At 44.8% G+C, this 16,252-nt stretch overlaps 1 protein-coding gene across 19 annotated transcripts in view; it reads right to left on the bottom strand.

Moving 5' to 3' along the window:
• Positions 1-16,252, bottom strand: part of MYO3A (myosin IIIA) — a 351,398-nt gene that overhangs the window by 43,132 nt on the left and 292,014 nt on the right. For 17 of the 19 annotated variants that reach the window (XM_054020735.1, XM_054020736.1, XM_054020737.1 and 14 more), the window contains 6 exons: positions 15,282-15,370; positions 14,648-14,777; positions 12,786-12,865; positions 12,607-12,648; positions 11,814-11,891; positions 1,707-1,912 (listed from right to left, as the gene is read on the bottom strand). In XM_054020735.1, the coding sequence (XP_053876710.1) occupies positions 1,707-1,912; positions 11,814-11,891; positions 12,607-12,648; positions 12,786-12,865; positions 14,648-14,777; positions 15,282-15,370 (625 nt within the window). The remainder of the gene's footprint in view (positions 1-1,706; positions 1,913-11,813; positions 11,892-12,606; positions 12,649-12,785; positions 12,866-14,647; positions 14,778-15,281; positions 15,371-16,252) is intronic. The other 2 variants (XM_054020740.1, XM_054020741.1) reach the window with 1 other exon arrangement.

Raw genomic sequence — 16,252 nt, 5'->3', positions numbered from 1 at the left:
ATGACAGTTCTCTGGATGCATTCAGCTGAAGACAGAGCATTCTTATGAGAGTGTGTAACCTTAGAATTTGCTCCTCCTTTGCTTCAACAGAGTCTCAGTTTGGCACATTGCAAAGACTATTTACCCAGGCTTTTTCTGAGGAGGTAGAAAGTAGTGTGCAGAATTGCAGGCTCTCTCTAAAATCAGTGAATAAATTCCATGTCCCTCAAGAAATCTGTGTAACTACCACTGTCTTCTCTTTACCCCTCATCACACCCCATCTTTTGTTTGTTTGAATAGTCACCTAGATATCGCTTTAGATTTAGCTTTGCTAGTCTTTTTATTAAACTTACTCCATATATTTATTATCCTTTACTTGCAAAAGCTTTAAATACAATCAACTTTTTCTAGTTTTCTTAGTTTGAGAACAATTATGTGGACACTATGTGTGCCTCCTTCAAGCTTGGCTGTCTTCTTTTCCTGTCATTCAGCTCCTCTGTACACACAAAGCCTGGATTGCTCAGGTATAAATGAGGGCAATATTTTGCCCACAGTATAATAAAAAAAGGAGCGACTGCTTATTGGCTTGGCTAATTTTCAGTCCACTTGACCTCCTTTCCCGTTTTCCTAGGTCTCTGACTGTAAGTCTCAATAAAAAACTGCCAGCTATTTAACAAAACTCCTTGTGCTTTGGGCCAGATCCTCCATGTGTGTAAATCGACCCAGCCTTGTTGAAATCAGTGGAGCAAGAGTGATTTACACCCGTGGAGGATCTGGCTCACTATGCTCTCTGCTTCCCCCCTTTACACTAGCAGTAAAATCTTTAAAAGCAATAACCAAAGCCCCAGACACACCTTGTTCACTTGAAACTACTTTCAACAGCCTTCATCAAGCTGTGCTTTTCTGACACAGACATGCCCCCCCAGTGTGCTCTCCCGAAACAAACTTATCAAACCATCAGCTTGTTCTTCTTCTGTGTCTCTGTCATCGGCTGTCTACTTCTAGTGCCTATTAGTTTTAAAAGCTTCTGTCAGAGTGGGTGTTATCTGCACAATTTCTTCTATTTTCCCCCTGTAAATCTAAGTTCTTATCCAGGAAAATGTCTGGCTTCTACATTTGTAAAAGAGAAATGCAAAATAACTGCTTAATCTCTTACAAGTGAAGACTTTTTTACTTAACATTCTCCCAGTTATAACAAGGGTGAAACTAGTCTCTTAACAAATGAATATTACTTCTCAACTACACTTTAAAAAACAAAACCATGCATTTATGCACTTCTACCTTAATCTTTAATGTGCAATAACCAGATCATCATGTGCTTCCCTGCAAAGCTAGAGGCTGAACTAAGCTGGCTCTCAGTGGCTAGAGATACAGTAATGTGTTTTTGGAGGATGTCATCATTTGCTCCAAATTCTAAGATTTAATTTAAAATATTAAGTTTCTAGCCCTTATAGTTCTGGAGAAAACTTTCAGACTGAGCAGAGTGGTTTCTCCCTGAGTCTGCAATGGGCCTGAAACAATAGGTCAGAGATGTGTGATCTTTCCCTACAAATCAAAATGATGTGTTACCCTCATGTCTGAAATATTCTGTCTGTCCAGTCTAGCTTGTGATCTTTGACAAGGACTTTGTCTTTATCTTTGTTTTATACAGCTCCAAGCATGCTGATGACATTCAGCAAACATCAGACAACAATCATAGAAATACGCTCATATGTACATGTTCTTACCGTTTTATGAAGTTAGCAAACAGTATGCGATGGGAATAACCCTGTCTCCGAATTCTTGCCGTCTCCAGAATTCCCGTGTAGCGCAGCTGTACCAGTACCTTCTCTTTGTCATACTTGTGTGCCTGCCGATCATTGTTTGGCTTGATGCAACGGACAAAATGAGGCTGGCCAACCACCATCTTGGATAATAAATCCATCAGAGAATACTTTAAGAAAACAGAGAAACATTTTCTGTTGTGATACATAAAAGCCTCCTATTGTACAAGCACATCTGTGCATTTGAAATTTCATTTCACATGAGTGGTACTGTAGGTATAACTCCAAATCCATTTAAATTCTGCTAGTGGCTTAATTGTAGACAAATCAAGCTGAAATTCTAGTCTCTCTGACATCGACTATACTTGAGCCAAACATTACCTTCAGGCAAGCACGAATAACAAATTCCCAATCAGTATGTTCCCATAAATTGTTGTAATCTATAGTTCTAACAGCTAATTAAGCGCCAGTTTTGGTTTTGGAAGCAGCCGTGTTTTTGATCACAGTTAAAAATACTCCAAAACAAAATGTGTATATTTTTTGCAAGTTTCTTTGATGGCCCATTGCGTTGCTATTGATGCTGCTGAACTGCATGAGCCATTGCATGGTCCATATCGTTGAGACTTGGCAAGCCAAGTTCACCTAAGGGACATTGATTCTGACCACAGTTGTCAAAACAGAACGGTATTAAATAAGAAATGCTGTTACAATATGAAATGAATGGTTGTATTGGGATGAGCAAATACTGCAGGATTGGGCCATCTATCGGGGAACTGAATCTCATTATTAGGAAATTAAAAAACATTTTTTCTATGCGCCTGTATTTAATATTTATATAAAGTCCTCATTCATCTCTGAGACAGGAGCTGATGGAGAATACCAGGGAATAAGAGGTCAAGCTAAGGATGGGAAGTTGAAGTGTGGCAAGAAAATAAATGTAACCTTTCCTTTGCTGGAGAGGGAATGAAGGTAACTAAACAGTCCCAAAGCACATCTGGCTAGGCCCATCTGATTCAGCATGTTCCTCTGGTTCTGTTATGGAACCACTGGGTGTAAGTAACTATAGCTGCTTTCCCCAGGAGGAACCTGTGGGGAGATCAGTAGTGGAAACACCAGTTCACAATTCACATTGATCCTTTGCACTGCCCCCACCCAGCCTGTACCCCAGCCTGGCACAGGGAGGTTTGTAGCTTTTCATGCCAGCAGGGCTGAATCTGGACCACGTGGTCCTGATGGGTTTCTACAGAATTGTTCCATTGCAGGATCCTATTAACACACAAATGAAGAGGCTACTTCCTAATTCAAAGTGACTCGAAGGAAAGTAGTAGCCAGGAGTAGTAAGACAGCTGTGTGATAGTAGGCTAGACACCCAACACCAGTGTAGGACTTCAAGCAACATATATTCTGCAATAAAATCTGTATTTCCATTCTGGACAGATGCTGCACTGTGTGTATGGTGCTAAATTAACTATCAATAGTTTGGTGATGAAGCTCAGTCAGCTAGGACAAGATAATGAATACGGAGATTTGCAGATGCATTTCTGAGTCATCTATATATTTCTGCATGCGAGTAAGGTAGCAGGATTCAGTCTGAATCCTCTTGTGCCTGCAATGGCAATCACGCTTTGGATAGCAGTTTCCACTGCACCACTGCTGTCAAGATTTAGCTAATCCCAATCCTTGTATCTGTTGCTAGATTTGCTGTATGCAGTGTATCATCAAACAATAACCCATACTCAATGGGGACCCCATCCTGAAAGAAATCTTTCCTGAACTCCCTCTTCTGGCCTTCAAACAACCCCCCTGCCTCCAATAGCTCATCACCAGAAGGAAGCTCCTCACAGACTAGGACACCCAACTCAAAGTGGCACCAGATGCTGCCAGAACAACAGATGCAAAACCTGCAGACATATCTCCACTGCTACAATCAACACCCCCCACAATACACCTTTCAAGATCCATGGTCTTACACATGCCTATCACACCATGTGGTGTGCCTCATCCAGTGCACGAAATGCCCCAATAACAACTATGTGGATGAAACCAGACAGTCACTGCTCTCACACAGGAAAATGATAAAAACCAAAAACCACTGTATCACCTGTGGGTGAACATGTCACAAAGCAACCACTTTGTATCTGATCTCTCTGTCATCTCCTCAAAGGAAACCTGCCCAACACTTTCAAAAGACAAACCTGGGAGCTTAAATTCATCACTTTGCTAGAAACTAAAAATCATGGTCTTAATAAAGACATTGGAATTATGTCTTATTACAACAATCTGTAACCCACTAGTCCCCTTTTTTTGTCCTATGACTACAAGGGTGTTAATGGGCCACTTCACCTTGAATGGTCCCTTAGAATATGTTCAAACTACTTACTAAACTATCTCTTTGACCTTGTATTTAGCTGTGACACTTTGAGGGCACATCTACACTTAAAATGCTGCATCAGTGCAGCTGCATTGCTGTAGTGCTATAATGAAGATGCTCTAAGCTGATGGGAGAGAGAGCTCTATCATTGGTGTGGTTAATCCACCTATCCAAGAGGCAGTAGCTATGTCGACAGGAGAAGCTCTCCTGCTAACATAGCGCTGTCCACACAAGCACTTATGTCAGTGTAATTTATGTGGCTCAGGTGTGTGGGTTTCTCACATCCCGAGTGAGTAGTTATACAGATATAGGGCTGTAGTGTAGACCCAGACCTCAGTACTTTTCCCAGACCTGAGACAGCTCTATGTAACTTGAAAGCTAGTGTCTCTCACCAACAGAATTTGGTGCAATGAAATGTCTTGCTAGATTTGCTGTTAGTTCACAGAATCATAGAAATTAGAGTGGAAAAACTAGGTTCTCTATTACTCTCTGTCCAGAATGTTAAAAAATATCACCCTAAAATATCCTAATATGGCACTAGCACATTATCTAGTTTATCTCCCTGTTAGTAATAGAAGGTGCTTTATTCTGTCTCGTAAACAAAGTGTCTGTTATTCTTTGCTATTCTTTACCCTGAAAGTAAATAAAATATTTTCATAAGAGGCAGTAGCATAATCTGAGGCACCTTTATGTTTTTGCTAGAAGATGTGAATCAATGGGAGTTGGGAAAGCAGGATCAGGCCCCAAATTAGCCAGCTCAAAGTGCCTTGCTGGAGGAATTAGCATAAAGGAAATTTAACTGTACCTGTGGACTTTGGCAGAAGCTGTTTTCAAGGGTAGGTTCTTTATCAGCATTTGGAATATAGCATTTAAGAGCAAAACAACTTGGACTGCATTAACAGCATTTCATTGCAGTGATGCTTAAGGACTATGCGATTGATTATTTTCTTTTATGTTCGATTCTGCATACACTCATCTTCAGCTCTGGAACATGCATTACAATAGCAATGCTCTGCAGGGTATATGCATCACCGGCTGTGAATGCCCAGCTTGTTAGTCAATGTTAGGTATTTATACAGCCTCCATTACTGTAGTATCTGAGCATCTCACATTTTTTAATGCATTATCCTCCCAACTCCCCTGGGAAATAGGGACGTGCCATTATCTCCATTTTACACATGTGGAACTCAGGCATAGAGATTAAGTGAGGTCCTACAGGAAGTCTGTGGCAGAGCAGGGAACTGAACTGGGCTCACTCTTGCCCCTGGACTATCCTTGCTCTTTCGTTATTCTGGTGGCATAATGCCTGAGTGTTGCACTGAGGGATTAATACCTAATTGTGATTATTCACAGGATTTCATTTGTTTTCAAAAATTATTATGATTTTGTGACTCCGTGTCATTATAATCTGCAAAGGAAGGAAAGACTCATCATAGCAATGTTCTGTGGAGGGGCTGGAGAGCATGGCCACGTATACGGCAAGGGAATGGCACTGACAGAGGAGAAGCCAGGGAGCTTGATTCAGTGCATCTCCTCTGTAGCCTCATCACTGAAGTTCCTGTGGAGCACCGGGTGGAAATGAAATCTGCCATCCTCTGCTCAGACCCTGAAAGGGGTCCAATACCATGAGTCCCTGTCCTCCCTTGTGTTTGTCATCCTTGAGGCAAAGCAGTCCAGGGTGGCACAGGGAGGTGTAATTTACATCATCTTGCACCTGAAAGCGTGAAGTCTGGGCCTGTGAGTAATTCTACTCCATCAAATGAAACGTGAACCATCACATTACTCTAATCTAGGCATGTATACTGCACTCATCACTGTGGTATCTAGGAACTTCATGAACTCCAACTGCACACCTATTGTCTTGGTGATTGGTTGTCGCTAAAATAACGCATGTGTGCGCCTGGAGAGGAAAGTGGTTGCATTTTAAAAGCTGAAAAAAATGCTTACCTACCTTTCATAACTGTTATTCTTCGAGATGTGTTGCTCATGTCAGTTCCAAGTAGGTGTGTGCGCCCCGTGTGCATGATCGTTGGAAGGTTTTTCCCTAGCGGTACCCATCGGATCGGCTGTGGAGCCCCCTGGAGTGGCTCCTTCATGGCTGTGTATATGGGTCCCGACCCGCTGCCTCTTCAGTTCCTTCTTGCCGGATACTCTGACAGAGGGGAGGCGGGTGGGTCTTGGAATGGACATGAGCAACACATCTCAAAAAACAACAGTTACAAAAGGTAGGTAACCATTTTTTCTTCTTCGAGTGATTGCTCAGGTCCATTCCAAGTGGTGACTCCCAAGCAGTTCCCCGGAGGAGGGGTTGGTGTTCACCGAGTTGCCGACTGAAGCACTGCTCTACCAAACGCGGCATTGTCTCTAGCTTGCTGCGTGATGGCGTAGTGCTACGTAAGGGTATGAATAGATGACCACGTCACTGCCCTGCAGATGTCCTGACTGGTGATCTGCGCCAGGAATGCTGCAGATGAAGCTTGCGCTCTCATGGAGTGTGCAGTCAGTGTTGGGGCTGGAATCTTTGCCAGGTTGCCTGATAGAGGCCGTGATCCAAGAAGAGATTCATTGGGATGAGACTGGCAGACCTTTCATTCTTTCTGCAATGGCGATGAAGGGTTGTGTCGACTTCCTAAATGGCTTTGCCCGCTCAATGTAAAAAGCCAGCTCCTGTCTAACATCTAGGGAATGGAGCCTGCATTCCCTGTCATTAGCATGTGGCTTTGAGAAGAACAGTGGTAAAAACATGTCCTGATTTGCATGAAATAACCTTAGGGAGAAAAGCCAGATGCAGCCACAATTGTACCTTGTCCTTATAAAACACTGTATAAGGGGGCTCAGACATTAAAGCTTTGAGCTCAGACACTCTTCTGGCAAACGTGATAGCCATGAGAAACACCACTTTCCAAGAGAGGTAAACCAGAGAACAAGTTGCTAGAGATTCGAAAGGGGGCCCCCCCATGAGCCTTGAGAGGACCCGGTTAAGGTCCCATGGGGGGACCTGTTGCCGCACCCAGGGGTACAGTCTATCTAGCCCTTTAAGGAAGCGTCCAACCATGGGGTTAACAAATACTGACCGCCCCGCTGCGCCCGGGTGGAAAGCAGAAATATGTGCCAGGTGCACCTTGATTGACAAGTCTGCCAGCCCTTGCTGCTTTAAGCAGAGTAAATAGTCCAGTATAAAGGGGATTGAGGACTGCAGCAGAGGGGTGTCCTTCTGTGCGGACCAAATAGAGAACCTTTTCCACTTGGCTAGATAAGTGGCATGAGTGGAGGGCTTTCTACTGCCAAGGAAAACCTCCCTAACCAAATTGGAGCACTGGAGCTTTAACAGGTTTAGCCATGGATTTTCCATGCAGTGAGGTGGAGAGACGCCAGGCGGGGGTGCTGAAGGTGGCCATGGAACTGCGTGATGAGGTCTGGACTCTTGGGCAAGGTCATGGGTGTGTCCACCAAGACGTTCAACAATGTGGAGAACCAGTGTTGGCGGTGCCACGTCGGCGCTATGAGAATCAATGTAGCCTTGTCCTGCCGGGCCTTGAGAGGACCTTGAGGATGAGAGGGAATGCATACAGCAGGTGCCCTATCCACGAGAGGAGAAAGGCATCCATTATTGAGCCGGTGCTGTGATTCAGGAAGGAGCAGAACTGCTGGCATTTCCTGTTGCCTCGTGTCGTGAGATCCCCACCTCAGGAAAATATTGCTGATGATGTCCGGTCAGAGGGACCATTCATTGCCATGGAAAGATCTGCTGAGGCAATCAGCCAGTTCATTTTGTGCCCCCGGCAGATACGACGCCTCCAACTGTATTGAGTGGGCGATGCAAAAGTCCCACAACCTGAGGGCTTCCTGGCACAGGGGAGAGGAGTGAGCACCATCCTGTTTGTTTATATAGAACATCACTATTGTCTGTCAACACTGATACACATTTGCCCTGAAGATGGGCCTGAAATGTCTGGCAAGCTAGACGCACCACCTGTGCTCCCTAACATTGATGTGTAGTGATACCTCCGCTTGGGACCATAGGCCTTGTGTTCTGAGGTTGCCCAGGTGCGCTCCCCACCCCAGTGCTGATGCATTCATGACTAGTGACAGCAACCGCTGAGGTTTGGAAAAAGGTACTCCCGCACAGACTGTCTGTGGATCGAGCCACCACTGGAGGGACTCGAGAGCTCAGGGAAAAAGCATGACCAGACTGTCCAGATGGTCCTGGTTTGGTCTATACGCTTGGGCCAGACACAGCTGGAGGGGACGGAGGCACAGCCTTGCGTGCTGCACCACATAAGTGCATGCTGCCATATGCCCGAGTAATTTTAGGCAGTTTCTGGCTGTTGTGGTGGGGAACCGGTAGAGACCTTGTATGATGGCGCTCATGGCTAGAAAACGAGACTCAGGCAGGCACGCCGGGCCTGGGTGAAGTCCAGGAGGGCCCTGATGAATTCTGTTCTTTGAGTGGGAGCCAGTGTTGACTTCGCCATGTTGAGGATGAGACTGAGATTGAGGAACATTGTATGTACCAGGTTCACATGTTCCTCCACCTGGGCTTGGGACTGGCCCTTGATGAGCCATTCGTCTAGGTACAGGAAGACTTGCACCTGACGCTTTTCTGCCACGACCGCCATGCACTTGGTGAACACCCAAGGTGCTGCCGATAGGCCGAAGGGGAGGACCATGAACTGATAATATGCGCTGCTGACCACAAATCGCAGAAACCATCTCTGGAAAGGGATTATGGAGATGTGGAAGTACCCATCCTTCAAGTTGAGGGCAGCGTACCAGTCCCCTAGATCCAGATAGGGAATGATGGAGGCCAGGGAGACCGTGTGGAACTTCAATTTCTTCATGAATTTGTTGAGGTTTCGCAGGTCTAAAATGGGCCTGAGCCCACCTTTGGCCTTGGGGATTAAGAAGTAACAGGAGTAGAATCCCCTGCCCCGAACTCCAGGGGAACCTCCTCTACCGCCCCACCCCAACTGTAGAAGTGTTTGCACCTCCTGCACTAGAAGTTGCTCGTGAGAAGGGTCCCTGAAGAGGGATGGAGAGAGTGGGTGGGAGGGCAGGAGGGAGCAGAATTGGAGAGAATATTCCAATTCTACCATGCTCAGGACCCAATGGTCTGAGGTTATTTGAGCCCAGGCACGGTAGAAATGGGGTAGACAGTTCACAAAGGAAGGGGAAGGATCCAGGTATTGAACTGGTGCTCTGTCTTGGGCACATCTTCAAAAGTTTGGCTTTGCACTTGAGGGCTGCTTAGCTGAGCCCTGCCCTTGGCTGGAGGAGGCCTGAGATGAGTGCCTCCTATTACTTCTGCCCCACTTCCTACTGTAGTCCTGTCTAGGAGGGGCAGGGTAGAATCATTGGGCAGCCTGGTGCTTAAGTGGTTTTCTTTGTGGGGCTGGTGTTTGCAGCCCCAAAGACTTGAGGGTCACCCGTGAATTGTTAAGGCTATGCAGCCTCAAGTTTGTCTGCTCCGCAAAGAGGCTGGAGCAGTCGAAGAACAGGTCCTGAATTGTGTTCTGGACCTCATGCGGCAGTCTGAGACCTGTAGCCAAGAGCTGCGTTTCATAGCTATGGCCGTGCCCAGAGTGCGGGCGGCCGAGTCAGCTGAGTCCAGGGTTGCCTGAAGAGAGGTCCTGGCGACCTCCTCCAGAACCGCCCCAAACTCTGAGCAGGAGTCAGCTGGCAGCAATTCCTGGAATTTGGCCAGAGAGCCGCAGGAATTATAAGCATAGCAGCTCAGGACAACTTGCTGATTTGCTATGCGAAGCTGGAGCCCCCCAGTGGAGTAGACTTTCCGACCAAAGAGGTCCAGCTACTTAGCATCCTTAGATTTGGGGGTAGGGTCTGGTTGCCCCGGCACTCTTTGTGGTTCGCCGCCTCCACCACCAGGGTCTTGGGCTGTGGGTGGGTGAAGAGGTGCTTTGGAAGGCACAAAGTGTTTGCACTCTATGCCCTTGGCTATTGGTGGGATAGAGGCGGGTGTGTGCCACAGCACCTTGGTGGTATTCTGTATGGTTCTGATGAGGGGCAGAACCACCCTCGAGGGCCCATCAGGGGCCAGAATATCCACCATGGGATCCGTATCCTCAGAGACCACCTCTGCCTGCAAGTTCAGGTTCTGGGCCACCCTCCCGAACAGGTCTTGATGGGCCCCAGTGTCCATAGCAGCCAGAGTGGTGGAGGTGCCTGCTACTGCCTCATCCAGGGAGGATGAGGACGATGCCCTCGGAGGCACAGGGTCCTCTTGCCCCTCTGGCTGGGGCTCCTTGCGCTGCTTGAGAGGTGCAGGAAATGGCAGCAGCTGCTTCGGTGCCAGTGCCTGTTCTGGTGCTGACGTCCTTGTCAGTCTGGGCTTGTGCATCTCTAACCCGGGGAGGCTCCTGTGCTACAGATGTGGCCGATGGTGGGATTCGCGCCTCCGATGTCACCAACAGGGCCATGGAATCCGTGCCTTGGACTTGGCGATAGGCCCACATGGTGTCCAGAAGGGCCACTGCGTCGGTCCCTGTCACTGCAGAGGCCAGGACATTACAGTCCCTGGCTGTCCTTTGTCTTGCCTAGGGTCATGCTGGAACTGGTGCTGGGAGCGGGGCCGGCTCTGCCTGGAAGCATAAGAGTCCGCCTCTGACTCTGAAGAGAAGTCCGAATCTGACAAGGGTGGGGCAGATCGAGATGGTGCCAGGGATCAGTGCTGTGGTGAAGGCGATCGGCACCACATCCTAGTTGGCTTGCCCTTATGCCGGATTGGCGTCGGTGCCAAGGATGTTGCCAGTTCTGGAGTCGGAGCCTGAGCTGGCAAGTGTGCACCTGCCCGGGGAGTGGGAAACTGTGCTGGCGATCAACTCCCTGCCCGCCTCAAATGTGTCCGGTGTGGAGGGAGCATTCAAGTCCTCCTCCAAATCTTCCTGCCCCCTGTCAGCTCTCTTTTTCTTCTGTGGCACTGGCGATTGCAAGCGGTGCCTCACATTAGAGATGGTCCTTGGTGCTGGGGAATGGCAGTGCCGTGGCCCTTTGCATGAGTCCTTCCTCAGTGCCGAGGCTTCCCGTACCGAGACCTGGACGTTGTGCACCGAAGCGCCCGGTTGGACGCCGCATGGGGCGGGTGGGGTTGAACAGCTGACTCCATTAGAAGGAGCTTTAAGCAAAAGTCCTGCTCCGTCTTAGGTCTGGCCTTAAAACCCCTGCAGATTTTACACCTGTCGGACTAGTGTCCCTCCCCGAGACACTTTAGACAGGAACTGTGTGGGTCTCCCTTCGGCATGGCTTCAGGCAGGACCCGCACAGCTTGAAGCCCTGAGACCGAGGCATGCTCCAGTCCCCGGGACGGGAACAAAGTAGTGCGTGTGGGGGGGTAACCCTCAACTAAAACTTCAGCTAACTACTACACTTATAACTAACTAAAACTTTCAAACTATTTACAGGGAGAAAAAGAGAGTCCACTACGGAGTCATTTGCTAACACAAGAGAGGAGCTGTTCCAACAACCGTCGCTGGTGGTAAGAAGAAACTGAAGATGCAGCGGGTCGGCAGGAACCTATATACACGGCCATGAAGGTGCTACTCCAGAGGGCCCCACAGCCAACCCAAAGGGTACCGCTAGGCGCGCACACACCTAGTTGGAATTTACATGAGCAAGCACTTGAAGAAGAACAATAAATATTAATTCTACTCCAGCATAACATAAGAAAAGAGCTGGTGTCTTACTCTAAAATAAGAAGCGACTGTCTGTGTTTTCATACTGGTCGTCTCTCTTGGATGAGCTGTAGTATCTTCAGTTTCATTCTATACAGATCAAGAAAGAAAATGACACTTATCTTTACAGAGCCTGAGTTTATTTTGCAACATCCCAACAAAGTGCCCTTTAAAAGAACACCACTAATAAAAAGAAATATGTATTCTACACTGCAAAGGCTATTGAATAATCACTAGCAAAATCAGAATTGTTGCACAAGCACGTTACACTACTTTGTCACATGCTACACACACACTCACACACACACACACACACACATACTGAGGACACAGTTTGATAACTGAACATCCAGGTAACTGTCACAAATAATGTGATCAGAGGAGACAATTTATTTTTTATATCAAGGACTGCTGATGTCCTGAACATAATTTCAGCATCACTGTTATTTTGACAAGTTTCAGAGTAACAGCCGTGTTAGTCTGTATCCGCAAAAAGAAGAACAGGAGTACTTGTGGCACCTTAGAGACTAACAAATTTATTAGAGCATAAGCAAGAAGTGGGCTGTAGTCCACGAAAGCTTATGCTCTAATAAATTTGTTAGTCTCTAAGGTGCCACAAGTACTCCTGTTCTTCTTTTTACTGTTATTTTGGTTATTCTCTACAGAACATGACTATACTCCACACAAATTAGAGAAAATATTTTTAATTTCTCCTTTTAACTATAATAGTAAAGTTAAGAAAATATTTTTTTCTGAAGTAGTTATAAAACTATAGTCAGAAAGAAGGGAAATTGTAGGTTTTTACCTCACGGAAGGAATACGAATTGCACAACACAAAGATATCCAGCTAAACAGAAAAGAAAATAGGAGAGGGAGAAAAACCAAGGAAGGGGTTACTTGCTTACTTTCAGTAGCAATAACAACATTGCCTTTGTCTACTTTAAATGAGGGTTCAAAACACTGCCATGAAATTAGGTTTCTTACCTTCGTACGACTGATTGATTTTTGGGGGGTCCACATCTGGTAGTTTATTGCACTTTTGCTTTTGGTATTTGCCAGGTTACCTAAGGAATGATGAGAGGAGACAACCTGCTAAAAAATTTATATTTCACTTACACTAAAAAAACACATTATCCACGTACCTGGTGGTACATCTATATAAACCCTTGCTCCTACGTGTCTCTTTATTTCCCTTCTAGCTTTTGGTACTGAACTTTGAGAAAGCCACAACCGTTCTGAGGAGATGAAACAAGGGCTCTACATTTCTTACTCTGCACTTACATGAAATGCTAAAGCAAACACAAAACAAAACACATCTGCCCCAATCAGGAAGCCACTCACTACAAACCTAATGCTCATAAGGCCCCTTCAGACTGCTGTAGCAGATAAAGTTGCCTTAGAGTAGGTGCAAAAATAATTTACATCCCTTTTAAGGCACTTTTCCACTGCCAGAATGATGCAAAGGGGTTTTAGTGTAAATGGAAACCAGTCCCTCTGGATCAAGCAAAATTCCCATTATGACTTCCAGAACTGGCTGCATTACAACAGTTTAAGCTGACATGGATCTTCTAAAAGAATATGGAACTTTTAGCAATTGCACTTTTGTGTTGATAGAATCAACCATTCTAGCAACTTAACATTGTTTTAGTTTCCAACATGCTCTTTCTGGAGTCTGCAATGTACAAATTGTGCTCAGGAACTACAGTGGTGTGTGGACAAAACCTGGGTAGGCAGATACAAACATATTTCACTACTGACTAGTGTGGATTATGTGACCATATCAAGTACTACCTAACAATGTCAATAGATTTTTTTATTCTCTTTAAAACATTTTTTTAAAAAGCTCTCTCACTTTAAAAAATGGACCCACAATCCATATATTAATAACTCTTATATCCTGACAAAAGCCAAGGTCACAAAAACATTCAGAGATAAGTCTGCCACATCCTGATACTGCAAAGTTGTGCTTACAACACCGTCCATCTGTGAACAGAGTGTAATCTTAAGGTCAATGGGCCCAGTTCTACTAACAGATAGAGAGAGGCAATAGAAGTTGACTCAGAGGAAGTGCACCTTTGCACCTCATATATGTTTCACTCTATATGCATCTGAAGAAGTGGGCTGTAGTCCACGAAAGCTTATGCTCTAATAAATTTGTTAGTCTCTAAGGTGCCACAAGTACTCCTGTTCTTTTTGCGGATACAGACTAACACGGCTGCTACTCTGAAACTTTGCACCTCAGTGGGTTATAATGCCAGGATAAAATTGCACGTGAAGGATGTTGTGTCACAGTGAACTCTGAATTGTCCTGCTTCTATTGACTTCAAATAGAACTGACTTGCTGTTCTTATTCAGGCAAAATTCCTTCTGTAATCAATAAGAGTTTTGCCTAAGAAAAGACTTCAGGTTACTGTAAGATACAATAAAATTTAGAGCATTATCTGTAAGACCTTCTCTACTATTCAGTCTAGCTTTCCTGTTCAATTAGAAATACAGCTCCCACATGATTGTACCGGTAACTGCAGGAGAAAACATATATATTTTCTGGCACAGGTGCATTGGAGCATATACAACACAATGTAAAAATATATCCTGTTTAAAAATGACAGAACATACTCTGATCATTAGTTCCATGGCACTGTATAAAGAGATGACACGAGATGACATTGGGTTTCTAAACTGTAATTTTGGAGAAACTTACGTATTCTGTTTAGTTTCTAGCATTGGATGAAACCCACCCCCGTTGTGTAATATCATTTGAGAGCCAGACAAAAACCAGGAGTGGTCAGTACTGAGAGGTTAGTTATCTGGATTAGAAAGATCTGCCACAATTACTGGTACATTACCTGTTCTGGTAAGAGGATGGGTTACCAGCTGTCTAGTCAGATTGTTTTCTGATGACCGCAACAGTAGCACAATGTCAGCTGGCAAGGTATTTCTGTTTTTGGCTAAGAATCCACTTGCATTATAAAGAACCTGTTTAAAAAGTGCATTTATAGTTATGCAGCTTTTCTTTATGCATCAGATACTGCTTACTACTGTAGCTTCAGGACTTTCGGAATGGTAGCCTAGTTGTAAGTACTCTAAAATGTGGCCTGTAATATGTCAACAGACATAATAGCTTTTCAGTCATAAGGGGCAGTAATTCAGCCTTCTCTTTTGGCCACTGCTAGCTTTAATTTTTAATATGTAGAGACATTAAGATGATAATCATGAAAGAAAAATGTGAAGATGGTGACTAATCCCTGCAGGAGTCATGAAACATTTGTTCTTCACAGTGTACAGGTATTTGCAGTACACTTAACATCTCTTCTTAGAGCTCTATTAACAGGGGAGATTTTCAAAGGCACCAGGGTCAGTTAAGTGCCCAGTTCTCATTGAAAAAAAATCAATGAGAGCTACGCATCTAACTCAGAGTTGTCTCTGAGAATCTCCCCCAACAGTGATAAAACAACAACAAATAAATTTACGTTCTCTTACCTTTCCTGCATAATGGTAAATCCCAAAGGTTAGGTCTACTCTTTTGGGTCTCCAAAAGTATTTTGACTTCAAGTTATCTTCAAATTTTTCTGTAAGCAGATACACAGTTTGTCTTACTGGAGTAATTGTACAAAAACAGTGATGAGTCCACAGCAGTTTGGATCAGGACTCAAGTAAGGAAACTAAACTGGCTTTTCAGGCAGATGCAGAAACAGACTCACATTTTTTTAAAGAGAAGGAGAAAGAATCATCAGGATGGCTGTATGGCTAAGGCACTGGACAAGGACTCAGTGGTTCTTGCGTCAATTATTGGCTCTGCTACAGACTTTCTGTGTGACCTTGGACAAATCACTTAATCCCTCTTTGCTTTACTTCCCCATTTGTAAAATGAGGATAATAATCGTTTCTATTTTACAGGGATGTTGCGAGGATAAATTAATTGGTGGTTTTGGAGGCATTCAGTGATAGGGATTATATAAGTACCAGGATTGACAAAGAGCTCATATTACAGCTGCTGTTTGGCTATAAAAAACACATGGCAGTATTTTTGGCTGTTTTGTTTTGTGATGATCTGAGATCACACATAACCTTGATCCCGCTCTTTATATTTGTGGGTAATGACTGAAGTAAGGGTTTGCCTACACTGAAACTAGAACAAAACTCACTAAATCAGTTGTAACTCACATCTTGAGTTATTTCAGTGCAAGTTTGTGTGCAGACATTCTTATTCCAAAATAAGAGTGTCCACACACTGAGTTGTACTGAAACACTAAAGGTGTAAATTACAACAGTTTAGGGATTTTGGTTCCAGTTTGTATGTAGACAAGCCCTGACACAGTATTTGCTTTGTTTTAACATGAGACAGTTTCTGTGCCTTTGTGCCAGATTCATAGCCATTACCTTATAGAGTTAGAACTTCTTGACAAGACCAAAGTCCCAGATCCAAACACCTCTTTTTTAACCATAAAAAA

Source organism: Malaclemys terrapin, chromosome 2, assembly GCF_027887155.1.
Source record: "Malaclemys terrapin pileata isolate rMalTer1 chromosome 2, rMalTer1.hap1, whole genome shotgun sequence".
NCBI classification, from domain to species: domain Eukaryota; kingdom Metazoa; phylum Chordata; order Testudines; family Emydidae; genus Malaclemys; species Malaclemys terrapin.
Note: the sequence above shows the minus strand (reverse complement) of the source record. Positions and strands in the feature narration are given on the sequence as shown.